At 43.5% G+C, this 15,746-nt stretch overlaps 1 protein-coding gene across 2 annotated transcripts; it reads right to left on the minus strand.

The window, feature by feature from the left end:
• Positions 1–247: 247 nt before the first annotated feature.
• Wfdc8 (WAP four-disulfide core domain 8) lies at positions 248–11,255 on the minus strand. Of its 2 annotated transcripts, XM_048347483.1 has the most exons (8): positions 11,125–11,255; positions 10,952–11,026; positions 7,322–7,413; positions 5,203–5,343; positions 3,398–3,565; positions 2,481–2,621; positions 1,287–1,429; positions 248–798 (listed from the first exon to the last, which is right to left on the minus strand). In XM_048347483.1, the coding sequence occupies exons 2-7, from the start codon at positions 11,008–11,010 to the stop codon at positions 1,290–1,292; spliced, it is 741 nt and encodes a 246-aa protein (XP_048203440.1). In that variant the 5' UTR covers positions 11,011–11,026; positions 11,125–11,255; the 3' UTR covers positions 248–798; positions 1,287–1,289. The 2 variants fall into 2 exon arrangements, with proteins under 2 accessions (XP_048203440.1, XP_048203439.1); XM_048347482.1 differs by having other exon boundaries at positions 10,952–11,255.
• Positions 11,256–15,746: the final 4,491 nt, after the last annotated feature.

Raw genomic sequence — 15,746 nt, forward strand, 5'->3', positions numbered from 1 at the left:
GAAGATAGTTTTCTAACAAAGTCACTAAAGGAGAAGAAAGAAGAGTCAGATTTATCATAATTTTCAGATTCAATGGGTATTTTTAAAGTAGGCTGGGCACTGTGGCTCATGTTTGTAATCCCAGCTACTTGCAAGGCAGAATTTGGGAGGATCACAATTCAAGTCCAGCCTAGACAAAAAGTTAGAGAGATCCCCTTCTCAACCAATAAGCTAAGTATGGTAGTACACATAAATTGCTCCAGATATTCAGGCAGTGTAAATGGGGAGATTATAATCCAGGCTAGCTCCAGGCAAAAACAGGAGACCTCATTGTGAAAGCCTATGTGTGTGGTAGGATAAAACACCAAGCGGACTGTCATCTGAGGCTTGCTGAGACATTTATAAATCTTCCTTGTCAGTCTCATGAGCAGCTCCCAAGCAACCAACTTGCATGAGAGTCGTCAGAAGGGGTCTTCTTTGAGAGGATAACATCTTTAGTTAATGAGTCTTTCACCCCGGTGGTGTTTGCTATAGGAACTCCTTTTATTCTTTAATTTGATATTAGTAACATTTCCCCTCCTTGACAGAGTGTCTCCCTTTACCAATCCTTTCCTGCCTCCCTTCATAACGCATTCCTAATTCTCCTTATTTACAAGTCATAAATGCAATCAATCAGAAGTTACAAGTGTTAATCTTCAGGTTGAAATCTTCATCTCTTGCAGTTCAAAGTAATGGATGCCGCAGCCAATCTGAATCTTCTATACTCTTATTCTTGTAACTTCTGGGGTTTCTTCAGAATGTGGTCTACGTTATTTTACTCTGTGTAAGATGAAGAATTATCTATTAACATGACATTGTCAACATACAAGAGCTCTTGATGAGTATTAACTGTTATCCTTCCAAATAAACCAATTGCTTGGTAACAAATGTCAAAATCAGAATCAAATCGCTAATCACCCTCTTAGTATACGTTTTTGAAAGGTGATGGTTTCAAAGCTGGATACCAGTGGCTCCCACCTGAGGCTGAGTTCTGAGGACTGCGCTTTGGAGCCAGCCCAGGCAAGAAAGTTTGTGACACTCTTATCTCCAATTAGCCACCAAAATCTGGTAGAGCCACAGCCGAGAGAGAGAGAGAGAGAGAGAGAGAGAGAGAGAGAGAGAGAGAGAGAGAGAGAGAGCAAGAGAGAGAGAGAGAGAGAGAGAGAGAGAGAGAGGAAGCCCTAGTACCAGCACACATTAAAAAAAAAAGTGGTGGCTTTTCATGTCACTGCTCATCATTAGTTATTGTGATGCTATTTCCCACTCACCATTCAGTTTCTGGGCTCAAAGCACTTGAGGCCACAACGCGAGCAGCATTTCTCCTCCAGTGGACAGTCACTGTCCTGTATGCACCTGGGTTTATCAATCTTGTTACATACCGGAGGCTTACGTGGGCAAAGACCTTTTTTGACTTGATGGAATAAAATAAGACACATTTGATACAAACGTGGAGAATATACAGTTAACAACAGAAGAGTTCTTGTCGTTCTGGAATTATGCAGTCTGAAAAGATTCCCCATTTTCCCCCAAAGCACTAGTGGAGACTGACAGCACCTAGAACTTCCTTGTCTCATACACTGTAGAAATTGGGAGCCACACCAAAACAGAAACGTTGAAGCCAGTTGAAAACCTTTGCCTCCCGCCTCTATGCTACACTGTGCCTCAATGCACCAGCAATCCCCAGGGCTACACGCAGAAGTTTGTAGCTCCAGCTTTTGAAACTCAAAGAGTTGACGACTAGCTCAAAAGTATCTGCTACTGGCCTTTTCCGTAGCACATCTTACAGAATAGGAATGATTAGGAATATACCTAATGGTGAAGTGTGTGTGTGTGTGTGTGTGTGTGTGTGTGTGTGTCAGAAGACATTACCACATGCAGGACCTGAGTTCAAGCCCCAGTACAGGCACACATGTACACACACATACATGTATAAACATATATATGTATATATATGAATTTTATGTAGCCATCAGAATGCATGGAATTACAGTTTTTGCAAGGAAATGAATGGATCTGGAAAATATAATACTGAATGAACTAAACCAGGTAATGCATATTTCCTCTCATAGGTGGATTTTAGACCCAAAATACAACCTCCCATATAAATATACCCAGAGACAAATGCACATACACGCAATTTATGCTAACTAAAGTGTAGTCTATGCATGGATTAAAGCTTTGAACATTCAATGGACAATTTTACAAATGAATAGCAAGAAGCTGAAGTGAGTTTGAATAGGGAGGGGTCGTGGGAGGGAAAACTTGAATGAAAAAGGGACAAGGAACCAATGAAGTCCGAATACTCAACATACATATGTGAGAATGGAAGTGGGAACTGTGAAATGAGTCTGTGGAAAGGGGGGAAAGGAGGAGGGACTTCCCTGCCTCTGCTTGTCATGGGCTGTCGTGGCATTCTTGGTACAGACCCAGTAGATTTTTGGAGCCATACCCATAGGCCTTACCTTTCCAGATCTTGGCACAAGTAAAACCACACTTGGAGTCACAACACTTCTCGTTCTCAGGGCAGTCGTAGTCACTCTTACATGGGAGTGGACACTCCTTTCGAGCATCGTAAGGGAAGATGGGGCAGTGGCCTTTCTTGGCTAAAATGAGAGCAGATGTGAACTCCGGCAAACCACCTTTACTACCTTTACTACCTTTACTTCCTATTCAAAGCTAACTGTCTCTCTTTCTTTGTTTCCTTCCTTTCTTCTTTTTTCTCCTTCCTTCCTTCCTTCCTTCCTCCCTCCCTTCCTCCCTCTTTTCCTTCCTTGCTTCCTTCCTTCCTTCCTTCCTTCCTTCCTTCCTTCCTTCCTTCTTTCCTTTCTTCTCTCTTCTTTTGTGTGTGCCAGTTCTGGGGATTGGACTCAGGGCCTGAGCACTGTCTCTGGCTTTTTTTTGCTCAAGGCTAGCACTCTACCACTTGAGCCAGGGTGCCACTTCTGCTAGAATCAGGCTTTTTATCCTTGGCTCCTCTCTCTGCCCCTATCCCCCACATTTCAAGACTTCCTTGCATGAGCATTCCAAGGGAATAACCCAGCTCAGTACTTCAATCTCGGGCCTGGATCCCAGAGGCCTCTTCTCTGCTCACTTTTTTTTTTTAATGCTCACTTCCCTGCCTCAAAACTTCCATATGATCTCATTTTTGGTCGTGACAAATCTATTAAGTATATACTGTTATTATCCTCATGTTATAGATAAGAAAACTGAAACTTACAAAGGCAGATCACTAGACCAACACCTCCCAACCAGTGAATAACAGAGCTACCACTATCACTTGAACCAAGAAAGGTCAGTCTCAAAGATGAGTCCAAAACCGTACTCAAGTACCATTTATGGCTAAACTAGGCCCTCCCACTGCTGGTGATAGGGGTCTTACCAAGTAACATGCATGCCTCCTTGCAATCATCCCTGCTGAGGAAGTTGTTGGCATTTCCCAGGCAGCCAGTGTAGGTAAACGATTTGCATTGATATTTTTCAAAGTCAAAATACCACCGGCTCAAATTCTTCTCACAGTTTCCTGTGCTTAAGGGTTGCATGCAGGGTTCTGAAGGCGAGAGACAAAGAGAGGAGAACATAAAAGGTAACGATAAAAGATCCCCAAGCCTCAGGCAGGTACTGGTGTCTCACACCTGTAATCCTAGTTACTCAGGGGTCTGAGGTCTGAGGATCATGGTTAGACCCAAGGCCCTGACAGGAAAGTCCATATGACGCTTATCTCCAATAAACTTAAAAAAAAAAAAAAAAAAGCTGAAAGTGACTCAAGCTAAGACACAACCTCTCATGTCCGAAAGCTGACCTGCTATCACTAAGGTCTGCTATTGATTTGTAGGGAGCCGACAGCAAGTTCATCCTGGTACCTGGTTATATTGTTATCTCAAGGAACTGCAAGGACATGGTTTACTTGAACGACAGTGAAAGATAGCACTAATTGGAGATGTCTTACTATGTCCACAAGAGTCTGTTTTATGCTAACCAACCTTATCTTGTCTTTACTGCCAGCTGGTATTGCCAACTTCAAAGCTTTTTTGTTTTCTTGAACTTTAGTAACCCTATGCTATTCCTTGGTTTCTAAACTGCATATAAGCTGGAAGTTAAGAATAAACGAGGCTGCAGTCTTGAGTTACAGTCTTGAGCTGCAGACCTCCCGGACCCCATCTTTGTCTCTTGTCTTTTTTCTCTTGTCTATCTTTTCTTTCTCTTTTATCCTTGCCCCCTCAATCAGGATTCCTTTTCATTGCCGGCTGGCTCCGGCACTGATTGGCCTGTTGGGCATCCAAGTTCTTGTAGGACACCAACATTATTCAAGGCCACTCTAAGATTGTGATAAAGTGAGACCAAAAGAAAAAAAACAAAATAACCATGAAACTTATAGAATAGCAAACACCTCCTTCTCCCAGCTAACATGAGTGACTTAAGCTTTGTGACTTTACTACAGCTCTATCCACATTCTAGCTGCTCTTTCTTCAGAAAAGATTGAGCTATTCAGCCAAAGAATTGCCCCATCTTCTAAAAATACCTAATCCAAGGGATCCCCCACTTCCATAGATCCCCTCTAAATTATCCAGCCCATGCCCAAATACTACAGTGGATTCTAACAGCAAGGCCTCACCATGGCCCCCAGCGGAGCCCCCAGCACTGTGATGAGTTAAACTCAACGTGGCCGCCTAGAAATGTGTTGCTTGTCGTCTTTGCCCAAAGTTCACTGACAACAGATACTTGTGGAAGAAATAACGGAATAAATGAACCGCTACAGAATGCAGTTTCCTATCTATAATAGATGCTAAATACTGAGAGAGAGAGAAAACAAACCTCCTTAAAGATCAAAGAGTGCAAAAATGACTCAACATCTTAGCTGAGGTTTGATTTTTTTTTTTTAACCTCAGTACCAGTGGCTGTCTCCTGGCATGCCATTATGAACATGCAAAAGATCTTCGTTATGGGCGAATGAATGAATGTTGGACTAAAGAAGATGAACATCTAGTTGATTTTTCACCAGGTCTTGACTCAGTATTTATACTTGTGGGTGGAGTATTAAATCAGAGAATGAGAAAAGCATGAAATCTGGCCTCTTTGTCCTGCTGCCTCAGGTTATCAGCTGGTCAGTTCTGGCTAGTGTAAGAAGTGGGGGGGGGGTGGGGGGGGGGACAGAGGAACGGTCGACCTCAGCCGAGGGGTCATTACCTACATACGGATCCATGCACTGCCTCCCACAGGCAAAAGGGCAGCACTTCAGGTAGCCTTTGCAGTTGTAATCTGTCTTGCACAGATCCACAATTTTCGTTCTACACTCAAATCGCTCCGTGGGGCACATTCCTTCTTTCTCTGCAAGAAGGAAATGTTTGGATAAACCCGTGTACCTTGTGAGCTTTGACTCTTCCCCATCCCGTGGCAAATGTGAATAGACCAAATCTCTCAGCCCCATCCTGTACCTTCAATTCTTAGTTCTTATTCTGCAATATATTTAGGGGCCTAATCTGTTTCTTATCACTCTTGGCTTATCTGGATAGATCTGAGCCAAGAAATTGGTGTTCAGCTAGAACTAAAGGAAAAACATCTTCGGTTTGACGTGGTGGCATACTCTTGTAAATTTAGGACTTAGGAGGCTGAGGTAAGAAGATTTCACGTTTGAGGTCAACCTGGGCTACATAGTAAAACCCTGTCTCAAAAACACAAAACAAAGCACCTTTGTACTAGTGCTGTATTCTAACGAAAAAGTAATTAAACAACCTCTTGCCTCAAGCAAAAACACAACAGAAATGTACCTCAGATTCCAAGGCATGGAATGAGATAGGGAACACGACCTCCACCTTAAATTGAGGAGTCCTTTTCTTGAAAACTAGCATTTTGTTTTATATTATTTGTCATTTTGCCAGTCCTGGGGCTTGAATTCAGGGCCTGGGCACTGTCCCTGAGCCTCTTTGTGCTCAAGGCTAGTGCTCTACACTTGGAGCCACTGTGTCACCTCTGGCTTTTTGTTTGTAGTTTATTGGAAATGAGAGTCTCATGAACTTTCCTGCCCAGGCTGGCTTTGAAGCACAATCCTCAGATCTCAGCTTCCTGAGTCATTTTTACAGGGGTGAGCCACCAGTGCCCAGCAGAAAGCTAGTATGCTAAACTTCTCTACCATCAGCTACTTTGTCCAAAGGGTACTAAGGAGTAGTGGAAAATATCATGGAAACAGAAATCAAGACTCTTAACACTGGTCCTTAACTTCTGTGTGCTTGCAAACCATCCTGAGTGCAACTGTGTGACCTGTAAGAAGGGAGGAAATGGTGGGGTAGAAGAAGCATATGTAACAGGCAGATCTGACTTGGCAACCTGGATCCAATATTAACCAGGTAAATAATCATGGGAACATATCTTCCTTCAACTGTGTTATAAGGCTCTGCTCTGTAAAAAGAGCACAGTTCATAAGAATGAATTGGATGATGTCTAGAATGCTATGACAAAGATCTTACTTAGAACCCTCCTTGTACCCTGGCCGAATCTTCTTAGCCACTTTGTGTGTAGTCTTTCCCCTGGTACATGCATCCAGAGGGGTTCTTCTGCCCTTCCCGAGGCTGCTTTCAGAGTTCTGATCTCATCTGTCTCCCGCATTACTGGGCATATACACTTTCTGGGAGATCTCATCTACTCCCACAATCCCAGCTCAATTCCCATATTTTCTTCCAAACCTACCCTCTATTCCAAGCTTAAAAAATCCTTATTTCCAACTGCCTGAGAACCAACAACAACAACAAAATCCAGGTATCTCATTACCTCTGTTTAAAACAGAACTAGGGTCGCTCCAGGACTAAATCACACCTCCTTATGCTCTGCTCCCAATCTTGACCTTTGGCACCAACATTTTCAGTGTTAAAATCCAGAGACTGATTCCCTTTTTTTCATTAACCCTGGCATCCTGTCCATCAAGGATTCTGATCAATTCTATCTCCTAAATCTCTCCCCAAACCCATCTTCTCTTCCTCTCCCTCTTTACTACATATATACCTTATACCAAGTCAGCACCTGACTGTACCCCATCGCTCCTCTCAATGATTACACTATGTTTCTCACTCATCTCTTCTCTCAGGCTTCTGCCTGGTGACTTACCAATATGAAAACATTAAACCTGGAAGACACATATGATGGGAAACTGGTAAATAATTTGGAGGAAATGGTGAACCAGAGTAGTCTTCTGTGTCTCTGAATCCAGCCAGCAGCAGTGGCCTCAGACAGAACTAGCCCCCGCCTCATGTCTACTTCTCTGTTCCCAAGACAGCCTCCCGAAAAAGAAAGGCCAGAGCCTTCTGGAACCCACGTTTGATTTTGTTGCTCTGTGATGCAGATGTCTGCTCCAAGGAGAGGAAGAGAAGCAGCAGGAGAGCTCTGTTCCTCCAGGAAAAGGTGGCCCTGTGGAGAAGAAGCCACCAGTGAGAGAGAACAAGATGGGGCAAGAGTTATGCACAATCGAGAGAAGGAACACAATGTGTGCAGAAGAGTCTTCTAGATTTATAGGCACACTCTAGTTACCACAAATGAAGGAAACCATGTAACATATGTCTCTTTGACTCTGGCTTCCTTCACTTAATACAATTTTTTCCAAGTCTTTCTATTTCCTTATGAGTGGTACAATATCAGTCTGGTAGATGAATAGAATTCTACTGCATATATATAGCCACATTTTCTTGATTCATGTGTCCACTGAGGGGCACTGGCGTTGATTCCATATCTTGGCCCTGGTAAACAATGCTGCAATAAATATGGTTGTGCTGGTAGTTTGTTTGTATCTGGATGGGTAAGAGGCGGGGGTGGGGGGGGGCACTGAAAAGGCAGAACCAAGGGTAAACAAAGACAACAGCAATACACAGGAGACACTATGTGGAAAATGAACTGTGTACATCCTGTAGGTGGGGATGGGAGGAAAAAATTGAGAGACAATGAGGGAAGGGGAGACATGCTTCAAAGAGAATTGTACTCTTTACCTGACTCATGTAAATGTAACCCCTCTGTATATCAGCTCTACAATAACAATAAAAACTATATTTTTAAAAAACGAGCCTTCCAGAGGATACTCCCAAGTCCTGTCAGTTCATGGATGAGAGCACTGAGATCTAGAAGAAGGAAAGGGTTTGTCTGAGGTGCTGAGCAACAGGTTGAGGAAACGCATTCCAAGGCCTCATACTCTCATATTCTGCCCTCTATTTGCCTTCTGACACACTCACCTAAGCGGGCACACTTGAATGATCACAGGGGTTTGTCTGGAACAGGGGCAGGGTTATTTTGCTTGCAGTCATTCCTGGGGCAACCCCAGCTGCTAGCATGTACCTTTTCAGTGCTCAACTGATGAAACAGATGCTATAAGTCTTTTTCTGGAGGTCCCACATAGACCATATCAGTTCTTGGTTTCCTGAGAAGCAAATATGACCATGGATAACCTTGAATTAACAAAGTCATTTTTCTGATACCATCTATCGTAAGACCCTTAGTGAATGTCTTCATAGTCCCCATTACCCTTTAACTGTTGAATCCACAGTCAGAAACAGTGTATGTCATTACTTCAGTGCTCCTAAAAGATTAAAGAGCCTACAGTGCTTTAAATTTATTTGATCAGGCCAGCCTTTTGGTTTAAAATTTAATCTAGTTGCACCTATTAACTGAGTCTTGAAAATTAGTTGATTGAATTAGCCTATGGCCTAAAAAATAATCAGAAAGTCTTATAAGAAATCAGAGTTCCTGAGATAGACATGGAGGAAGAAATACAGAAAATAAACAATGTTCCATTATAATTTTGCATATGAATTTCCTAGTGCAACGCAAGTGACAGTTATACTAAAATTATTTGTTAAGCTGACATTCCAAATTAGCTCTTCATCACGTGTTTTGTATTTGTTAAATCTAACAATGTTAAGACAGACCAAATCAGTTTGGTAGGAGGGAAGTTTATTTGGGCAAAATATAAGACATGGGTCCATAGGGAGACAAGTACATATGATCTAGTAATCTCATTGTTGGATATATAGCCAAAGGAAATGAAATTGTTGCATCAGAGATACCTGCATTCAAGTTTATTGTAGTAGTATTTGCAAAACCAAGTTATGAAATCAAGAGTCCATGGGTGGAAAAATGGCTTTAAAAAATGGGAATATATATATATATATATATATATATATATATATATATATATATATATATATATATACAACTGAATAGTATTCAGTCATAAAAAGGATAAAGTGCTGGCATTTGTGGCAACATGGTTGGAACTGAAGGACATTGTACTAAGTGGAGTAGACCAAACACAGAAAGGCAAATGCTACATGTACTTTTTCATTGTGGAAGTTTTAAAAGTTGATCATATAAAGATGCAGAGTAGAATGAGGTCAGTAGAGACAGGAAAAGGCAAAAGGGAAGGAGATTAGAAGAATGGATAATGAGACCAACTAATAGTTGGAGGAAAAGTGCCTCTGATATAGTAGATTAACTAGTGTCTGAAATCAATTATGCATTTCAAATATGTACCAAGGAAGAGTTTAAAAGATTTAATCAGGGGCTGGGAATATGGCCTAGTGGCCAGAGTGCTTCAGCCTCATATACATGAAGCCCTGGGTTCAATTCCCCAGAACCACATATACAGAAAATGGCCAGGAGTGGCACTGTGGCTCAAGTGGCAGAGTGCTAGCCTTGAGCAAAAAGAAGCCAGGGACAGTGCTCAGGCCTTGAGTCCAAGCCCCTGGACTGGCAAAAAAAAAAAGAAAAAGATTTAATCATTATACATTGTATACACATTGTATACCAAATTATAGTCCTGTACTACATAAAAAGTATAGACTTTATTGGTTAATAGAAAAGTAAACATTAATTTGAAAAAGTGTCATTCACCATGGATCAAGTAGGATTTAGCTCTGGATACAAAGGTGGTTCATATTATGCATACCAATAAATGTGACACACAATATTAACAGAATTATGGACCAAAAAAACCCTAAGATCATCTCAGCAAATGGAGAAAAGGCATTTTACAAAATTCAATATCTTTTCATGATAAAAAAAATCTTTACGTGGAAGACCTAGACAGTCAAGTCCAATTGAATTGCTTGTGGCAATAATACTTTATTCTTTGCTTATATATGTTTTCTGTAATACACATGTTAAATAAAGTTTTTTAGCTCAATGAATTAGGTGTAGAAAGAATTACTTCAACACAATTAAAGGCCTTATGTCAACCTATAGCTAACATTATATTCATCAGAGAAAAAAATGCAAGCTTTTGCTCCATGATTAGTAAAGGGAAAAGAATTCCCATGCTCACCCTTTTGTTAATGCCAGTTCTGGGGCTTGAACTCGGGCCCAGGCACTGACCCTGAAGTTTTTTGCTCAAGGTTTGTGCTCTACCACAGCTCTACTTCTGGCTTTTTGGTCTCATTCTTTTTCCTTTTTTCTTTTTTAGTTCACTTCAATAAGTGTTATTTTATATGATCAGAGGCACATAGGCACTGTGCTTTTATCCATTTTCTTAAACACAGTCCTGGCCATGTCAATGAGGCGAAAATAAATAAACAAAAAATAAGTTAGCCAAGTAAGAAAGAATTGAAATAACCAGTTTGCTGATGATGTAATCTTTATATAGAAAGCCTTAAAGACAACTTCAAAAACCTGTTAGAAGTATTCAGTGAAGTTACAGGATACAAAATCAACAGGAATAAATCAGCTGCATTTTCATGCCTTAGCAATAAACCAAGGAAAAATTTTAAACTAATTTAATCATTAATACCATTAAAATATATTTGTCAGCAACTATAACCAAAGTGGTAAAAGTTCTACACAATAAAAACTCTCAAACACTGATGGAAAGCACTGAAGAAGAGTCAAGAAAATGGAAAGATATCCCACATTCATGGATTGAAAGACTCTTTATATTGTCCAAATACCCATACTTGCAGCGACCTACCATTTTCCGCAGCTTTTCCAAATGACAGCTGTTGCTCTTAGTAGCAAACTGAGGAGCATTTTGCCACTGAAAGGTCTAAATATGGCCAAGAAATGGAAGTCCAGTGTCAACTTCCCGTTCACAACAGTTGAGAACCACAGGGAAGACCCCACTCTCGCTCTAGTACACTCTACTTCTGCTCTCAGGCTGGGAGCACCCAGCTTCCTACCCTGTCTCTATGGCTGAGAGCTTCTTGCTCACACCCCTCTTCCTTCCAGTGACATGGTGCGTTCTGTTGCATGGCCAGTTAACCAGGAATGTGCCTGTAGCCTAGGCAGAAGACCATGAGGAGAACAGCTAGCTCCATAGTTCTCTCTAATATACCCTGTCCTAAGCTCAAGCACAGTAAGTAAACACACTTCCTCCAGAGCTATTCATTTCCAAGTGACTCCTCATGGTGAAGCAGGGAAGTTGCTAAATGTCAAGTGTGAAGTGCTCCTCACACATTTCCATAACATGTTCCTCAATCACTTTAAATCTTTCTAATTTTTTACCCCCTTTGAACCTTTCAGTGATTGAGAAAAGGGAGTCGAGAGCTCTCAACGTGAACAGAGATTTCTAAATGTATGCTTGTAACTACTTCAGTGTTTGTTGTGTATATCCTGTTTTTATTGACTTAGAGAAGTCCAGAGACATACCTGGTGAATTAAAAGTGGTGAATTAAGATTTCTGTGTTCTGGGGCACCAATGGCTATCACTATAAGGAAACTGAATCAGGAGGGCATCAGAACAAAAGAAGGGCAGAAAGCAAACTCAGCAGACCAACCAGCTTCATTCAGGAGGGAAGCCCGGGAAGGGTTCCCAAGTCTCCTTCAGCATGGCGGAAGGGGAAATGGCACACCCCCTTACAACTAGGGCTCTTTAAATATTAGGCAGAAAAGTGAAGTCAGGGTTTGGGGGCAGATGAAAGCAGGGTAAGATGGAGGTGGGGTGGGTGAGAAGTGTTATTTTGACTGAGGAGTTCAGTATCAGACCTGGCTCTCTTGCAAGACTGCTGGTGCATTTGGTCAAGGGGAAGGGGAGGGGAGATGGACAGTTCTAAGATATGGCTGTCGGGGGGAGGTAAGTGCTTTAGGTGAAGTTCCTATTTTCCATCAATCACATGAGATTTGATGGTCTCAAATATCCAGGGAGATGTCCCTAGTGACACTGCATTCATGCTCAGCTTTTTTTTTTTTTTTTTTTTTGCTAGTCCTGGGGCTTGAACTCAGGGCCTGGGCACTATCCCTAAGCTTCTTTTGGCTTGACCACTTGAGCCACAGCGCCTCTTCCAGCCTTTTCTGTTTGATGTGGTACTGAGGAAACGAACCCAAGGCTTCATGCATGCCAGGCAAGCACTCTACCACTAAGCCACATTCCCAACCCTCTTGCTCAGCTTTGAGCTTACCCAAGACCCAGGCATACTGGAAGGAGCCCTTTCCTGTCTCAGGGCCGGGCTCGGGTTGCCTCCCCTGGCATAGAGGGTCAGGCTCTACTCTACTGTAATCGCTCCCTTTCTCACCCTCTCCCCTGGAAATGCCGGGCTCCGGTCGCCTCCCCTGGCATGGGGGGTCAGGCTCCATTCTACTCTAATCGCTCCCTTTCTCACCCTCTCCCCTGGTCACCCGACCCGCAGGTAAGGCTAGAGTGGAGTGGGGGGCTCAGGAAAGACCTCAAGTGCACGCGGCCGTACGAGATCACTTATCCTCCCTCCTTACCCGTGAAGAAAGCCAGGTGTACGCGGAGTCTCGGAGACAGCTTCAAGAGCAAATCTGATTTAATAAGGGAGTGGCTAACAGTTGATATAGTAGGGGTGACCAGAAAAGGGGTGATTGACCAAGAGCTGGCAATAGGCTGGCGAGCTTGTCATAAGACCCCCTCATGAGCTAACGTCACCTGGATAGCACCACCCCAGGGGCAAAGCCCGCGAGAATGGGGAGCACATGGGCTGGCAAAAAGTTGGGGGGCTGGTCGCAAAGCCAGTTCTTCTGGTTCAGGACCCAGAGAATTGTGGCCCGCTTCCGCATTCCCCCAGGGCTGGGGGGAAGGGCGGTGTCTCAGGAGCGCTCTCCTCTGCCCTTCCCCCTCAAGGCCAAGGCTGAACCCCAACATCTGCCCCTTTTACTTTTATTTTTTATTTATTTTTGAACAACAGGAGGAGCCCTACTCAAGGGTGTGCCATATCTTAGGTTGCCCCCCCCCCAATGGGGAGTCTTACCCGTCCTGGGCTAATGCCCTTGCTCTTCAGGCTAACCTGCCTGCCGGGCTGGCCAGCCCGATGAGAGGACTCGGGGAGAGTGGGATTGGCACTTGAAAGAAAGCCCTGATAATTTTTCTCTCATGCCAGCGGACCTCAGTGAGCAGCAGATCCTAATGGTCCAGTGACGAGCCTCATGGGGTTCCTAGATGGCTAAAGGGCCAAAGGCCACTTGTTATCTAGACAGCTCTGGCCTATCACTTACAATATAAGAGACCCATGTGTCTAGCACAGGGCAATGTAAACATAATGTAAATGGGAGCATAAAGCAGACATGAGCATAAGCAATTGTAATACAAGGCAAATGCAAGCATGAGCAACTGTAACACATGAGCAATTACAACACAGGCACAAAGCAATGGAGGGTCTCTTATCTGGCTTAGTCCATAGGAAATAGAGGAATCCTGGTCCATTCTGGTGTCGCTCAAGGTACTGCAGATGGCTCTCCCTTTCCTCGATGGTGAGGTAGAGGTAGGTTCAGGCCCTGGCGATTTGGCAGCCAGGGTGCTGGTAACTTAACGGTTGAGGTTAGTAAACACTTTATAGTAAACATTGCAGCAAGGTGCCAATCCCTTGCTTATTGTAAACATTTATCATAAAACATTAAGGTGTCCAAATCCTTTAGCTCCTATTTCCCTCCAATGGGGGCCCCTAAGATAAGCAGCAAAGGGGGGAGCAAAGGGAGGAACAACAGTGTGCAAAATTTCCCTTTGGTTCTTGTGCAATGACGTGGGCCACGCTGCCACAGCAAACATTACTCCAAAGGGCGCCAGGCAAGGTCCAGGGAAGAAACAGGGCCGACACTGGGTCCATCGCTGGTACAGGCAGGCTTTCCCATTTCTCCATAGAAAAATCCACCACGGTCTTGGCTTTCCTGAGAGGAAACAAGGAGAGACATCCCTCAAGGGCAGGTGCCCTTGGGTGGTCATTCTGATGAACAATATTTTAAGTCTCTAGCTGGTATCCAGATTGGATTCTGTTCCCCAGTTGGGAAACGCATGCAAAGCCCCTTTCCGCACTGATAAGTGGATCTGGGCCTCGCCATGCTCCTGTAAGGGAGTCCTTCCAACGGACTTCCACCTTTAAGTAGGGTGTTTGGCTTGACCAGTGTCTCTGGAAAGCCAACAGAGGTTGGTCCTTAGAGAAATTGAAAATATTCAATGTAAACATAGCTGTCCTCAGCTGGTCATGGGGGCTTCCCCCCCCCTTTTTGTTTTAATAATTGATCCTTCAGGGTCTTATTATGCCTCTCAATTATGGCCTGACCCTAAGGGTTGTATGGTATTCCAGTGGTATGTTTAATATTCCTCATTTGGAAAAAGGCCTGTAAAGTCTTACTGGTGAAGCAAGGTCCATTATCTGTCTTTACCTGTAAAGGAAGCCCTAGGATAGCAAAACATTGTAAGAAGTGGCTTTCAGCATGCCGTGCTCTTTCCCCCGCATGCACGGAGGCCCAGCAGGCATGAGAATGTGTGTCAATATACATAAATAAGTACTTTAGCCTTCCAAAAGGAGCGTAGGGGCTGGGAATATGGCCTAGTGGTAAAGTGCTCTCCTCGTATACATGACGCCCTAGGTTCGATTCCTCAGCACCACATATATAGAAAAAAGCCAGAAGTGGTGCTGTGGCTCAAGTGGCAGAGTGCTAGCCTTGAGCAAAAAGAAGCTAGGGACAGTGCTCAGGCCCTGAGTCCAAGCCCCCGGACTGGCAACAAAAACAAAACAAATAAACAAAATAAACCTAAAGGAGCGTAGTGGGTTACATCAGTCTGCCAGGTAACATTGGGCTTTAGGCCTCTGGGGTTAACCCCAGGAGATTGTAGGGGAGGGACTTGCAGGAAGGGCATACATGATTTGCAAGTCCTTATAATCTTTTTTAAGTCTTTTATAGGAATTAAAGGAAATCTCTGATGTAACCCTCTCCAATTTAAATGAGTACGCTCATGGAGTCCTTGGGCCATTTGAAGGTTTTGAGGTTGTACAATGGCCAGAGCTATAATGGTCCCATTCGTGGCCAGCTGGTCTGCCATACGATTACCTTGTGCCAGGTCCCCAGGCAATCCTTGGTGTCCACGAAGGTGCTGTAAAAATATAGGCTCACCCCGCTCTTTTAACAGAGACCTGACTTGGATCATCAGAGGGGTGATTGGGTTTTTATCTAATTTAATGTATGAGAATACCAGGTTGGGTAGCAAATTAACCACATACAGACTATCAGAAAACAAGTTCATTGGCTGTTTGACATGGGTCAGTGCCAGGGCGACTGCATACATTTCCTTAAACTGCGCAGATCCAGTAACTGCTTCAAAGTAATGGTGGTTTTTTTCCCACCAGTAGGGGGCAAGGTGGAGCGTACCACTACAGCAGCCCCTGCTCTTCCCCCATCTGTAAAAACATTGGCAGCCTTGACAAGAGGCCTGGTAGAGAAAAGTACAGGAGGGGTCCATTGTAGCCTGGAAAATGAGGTCACCCAACTCGAGGTGCCATAGTGGCAATCTACATTTCCCATAAAGCCCTCCA

Source organism: Perognathus longimembris, chromosome 6, assembly GCF_023159225.1.
Source record: "Perognathus longimembris pacificus isolate PPM17 chromosome 6, ASM2315922v1, whole genome shotgun sequence".
NCBI classification, from domain to species: domain Eukaryota; kingdom Metazoa; phylum Chordata; class Mammalia; order Rodentia; family Heteromyidae; genus Perognathus; species Perognathus longimembris.

Excerpts from the sequence above, each read along its gene's own strand:
- Wfdc8 (XM_048347483.1), bottom strand. The coding sequence starts at position 11,010 with ATGCTCCTCAGTTTGCTACTAAGAGCAACAGCTGTCATTTGGAAAAGC. Across the intron at positions 5,344-7,321 it reads ACAGAGCAACAAAATCAAAC|AGAAAGAAGGAATGTGCCCC; the intron begins GTGGGTTCCAGA and ends TCCTTCTTGCAG. Across the intron at positions 2,622-3,397 it reads GGAGGCATGCATGTTACTTG|CCAAGAAAGGCCACTGCCCC; the intron begins GTAAGACCCCTA and ends CTCTCATTTTAG.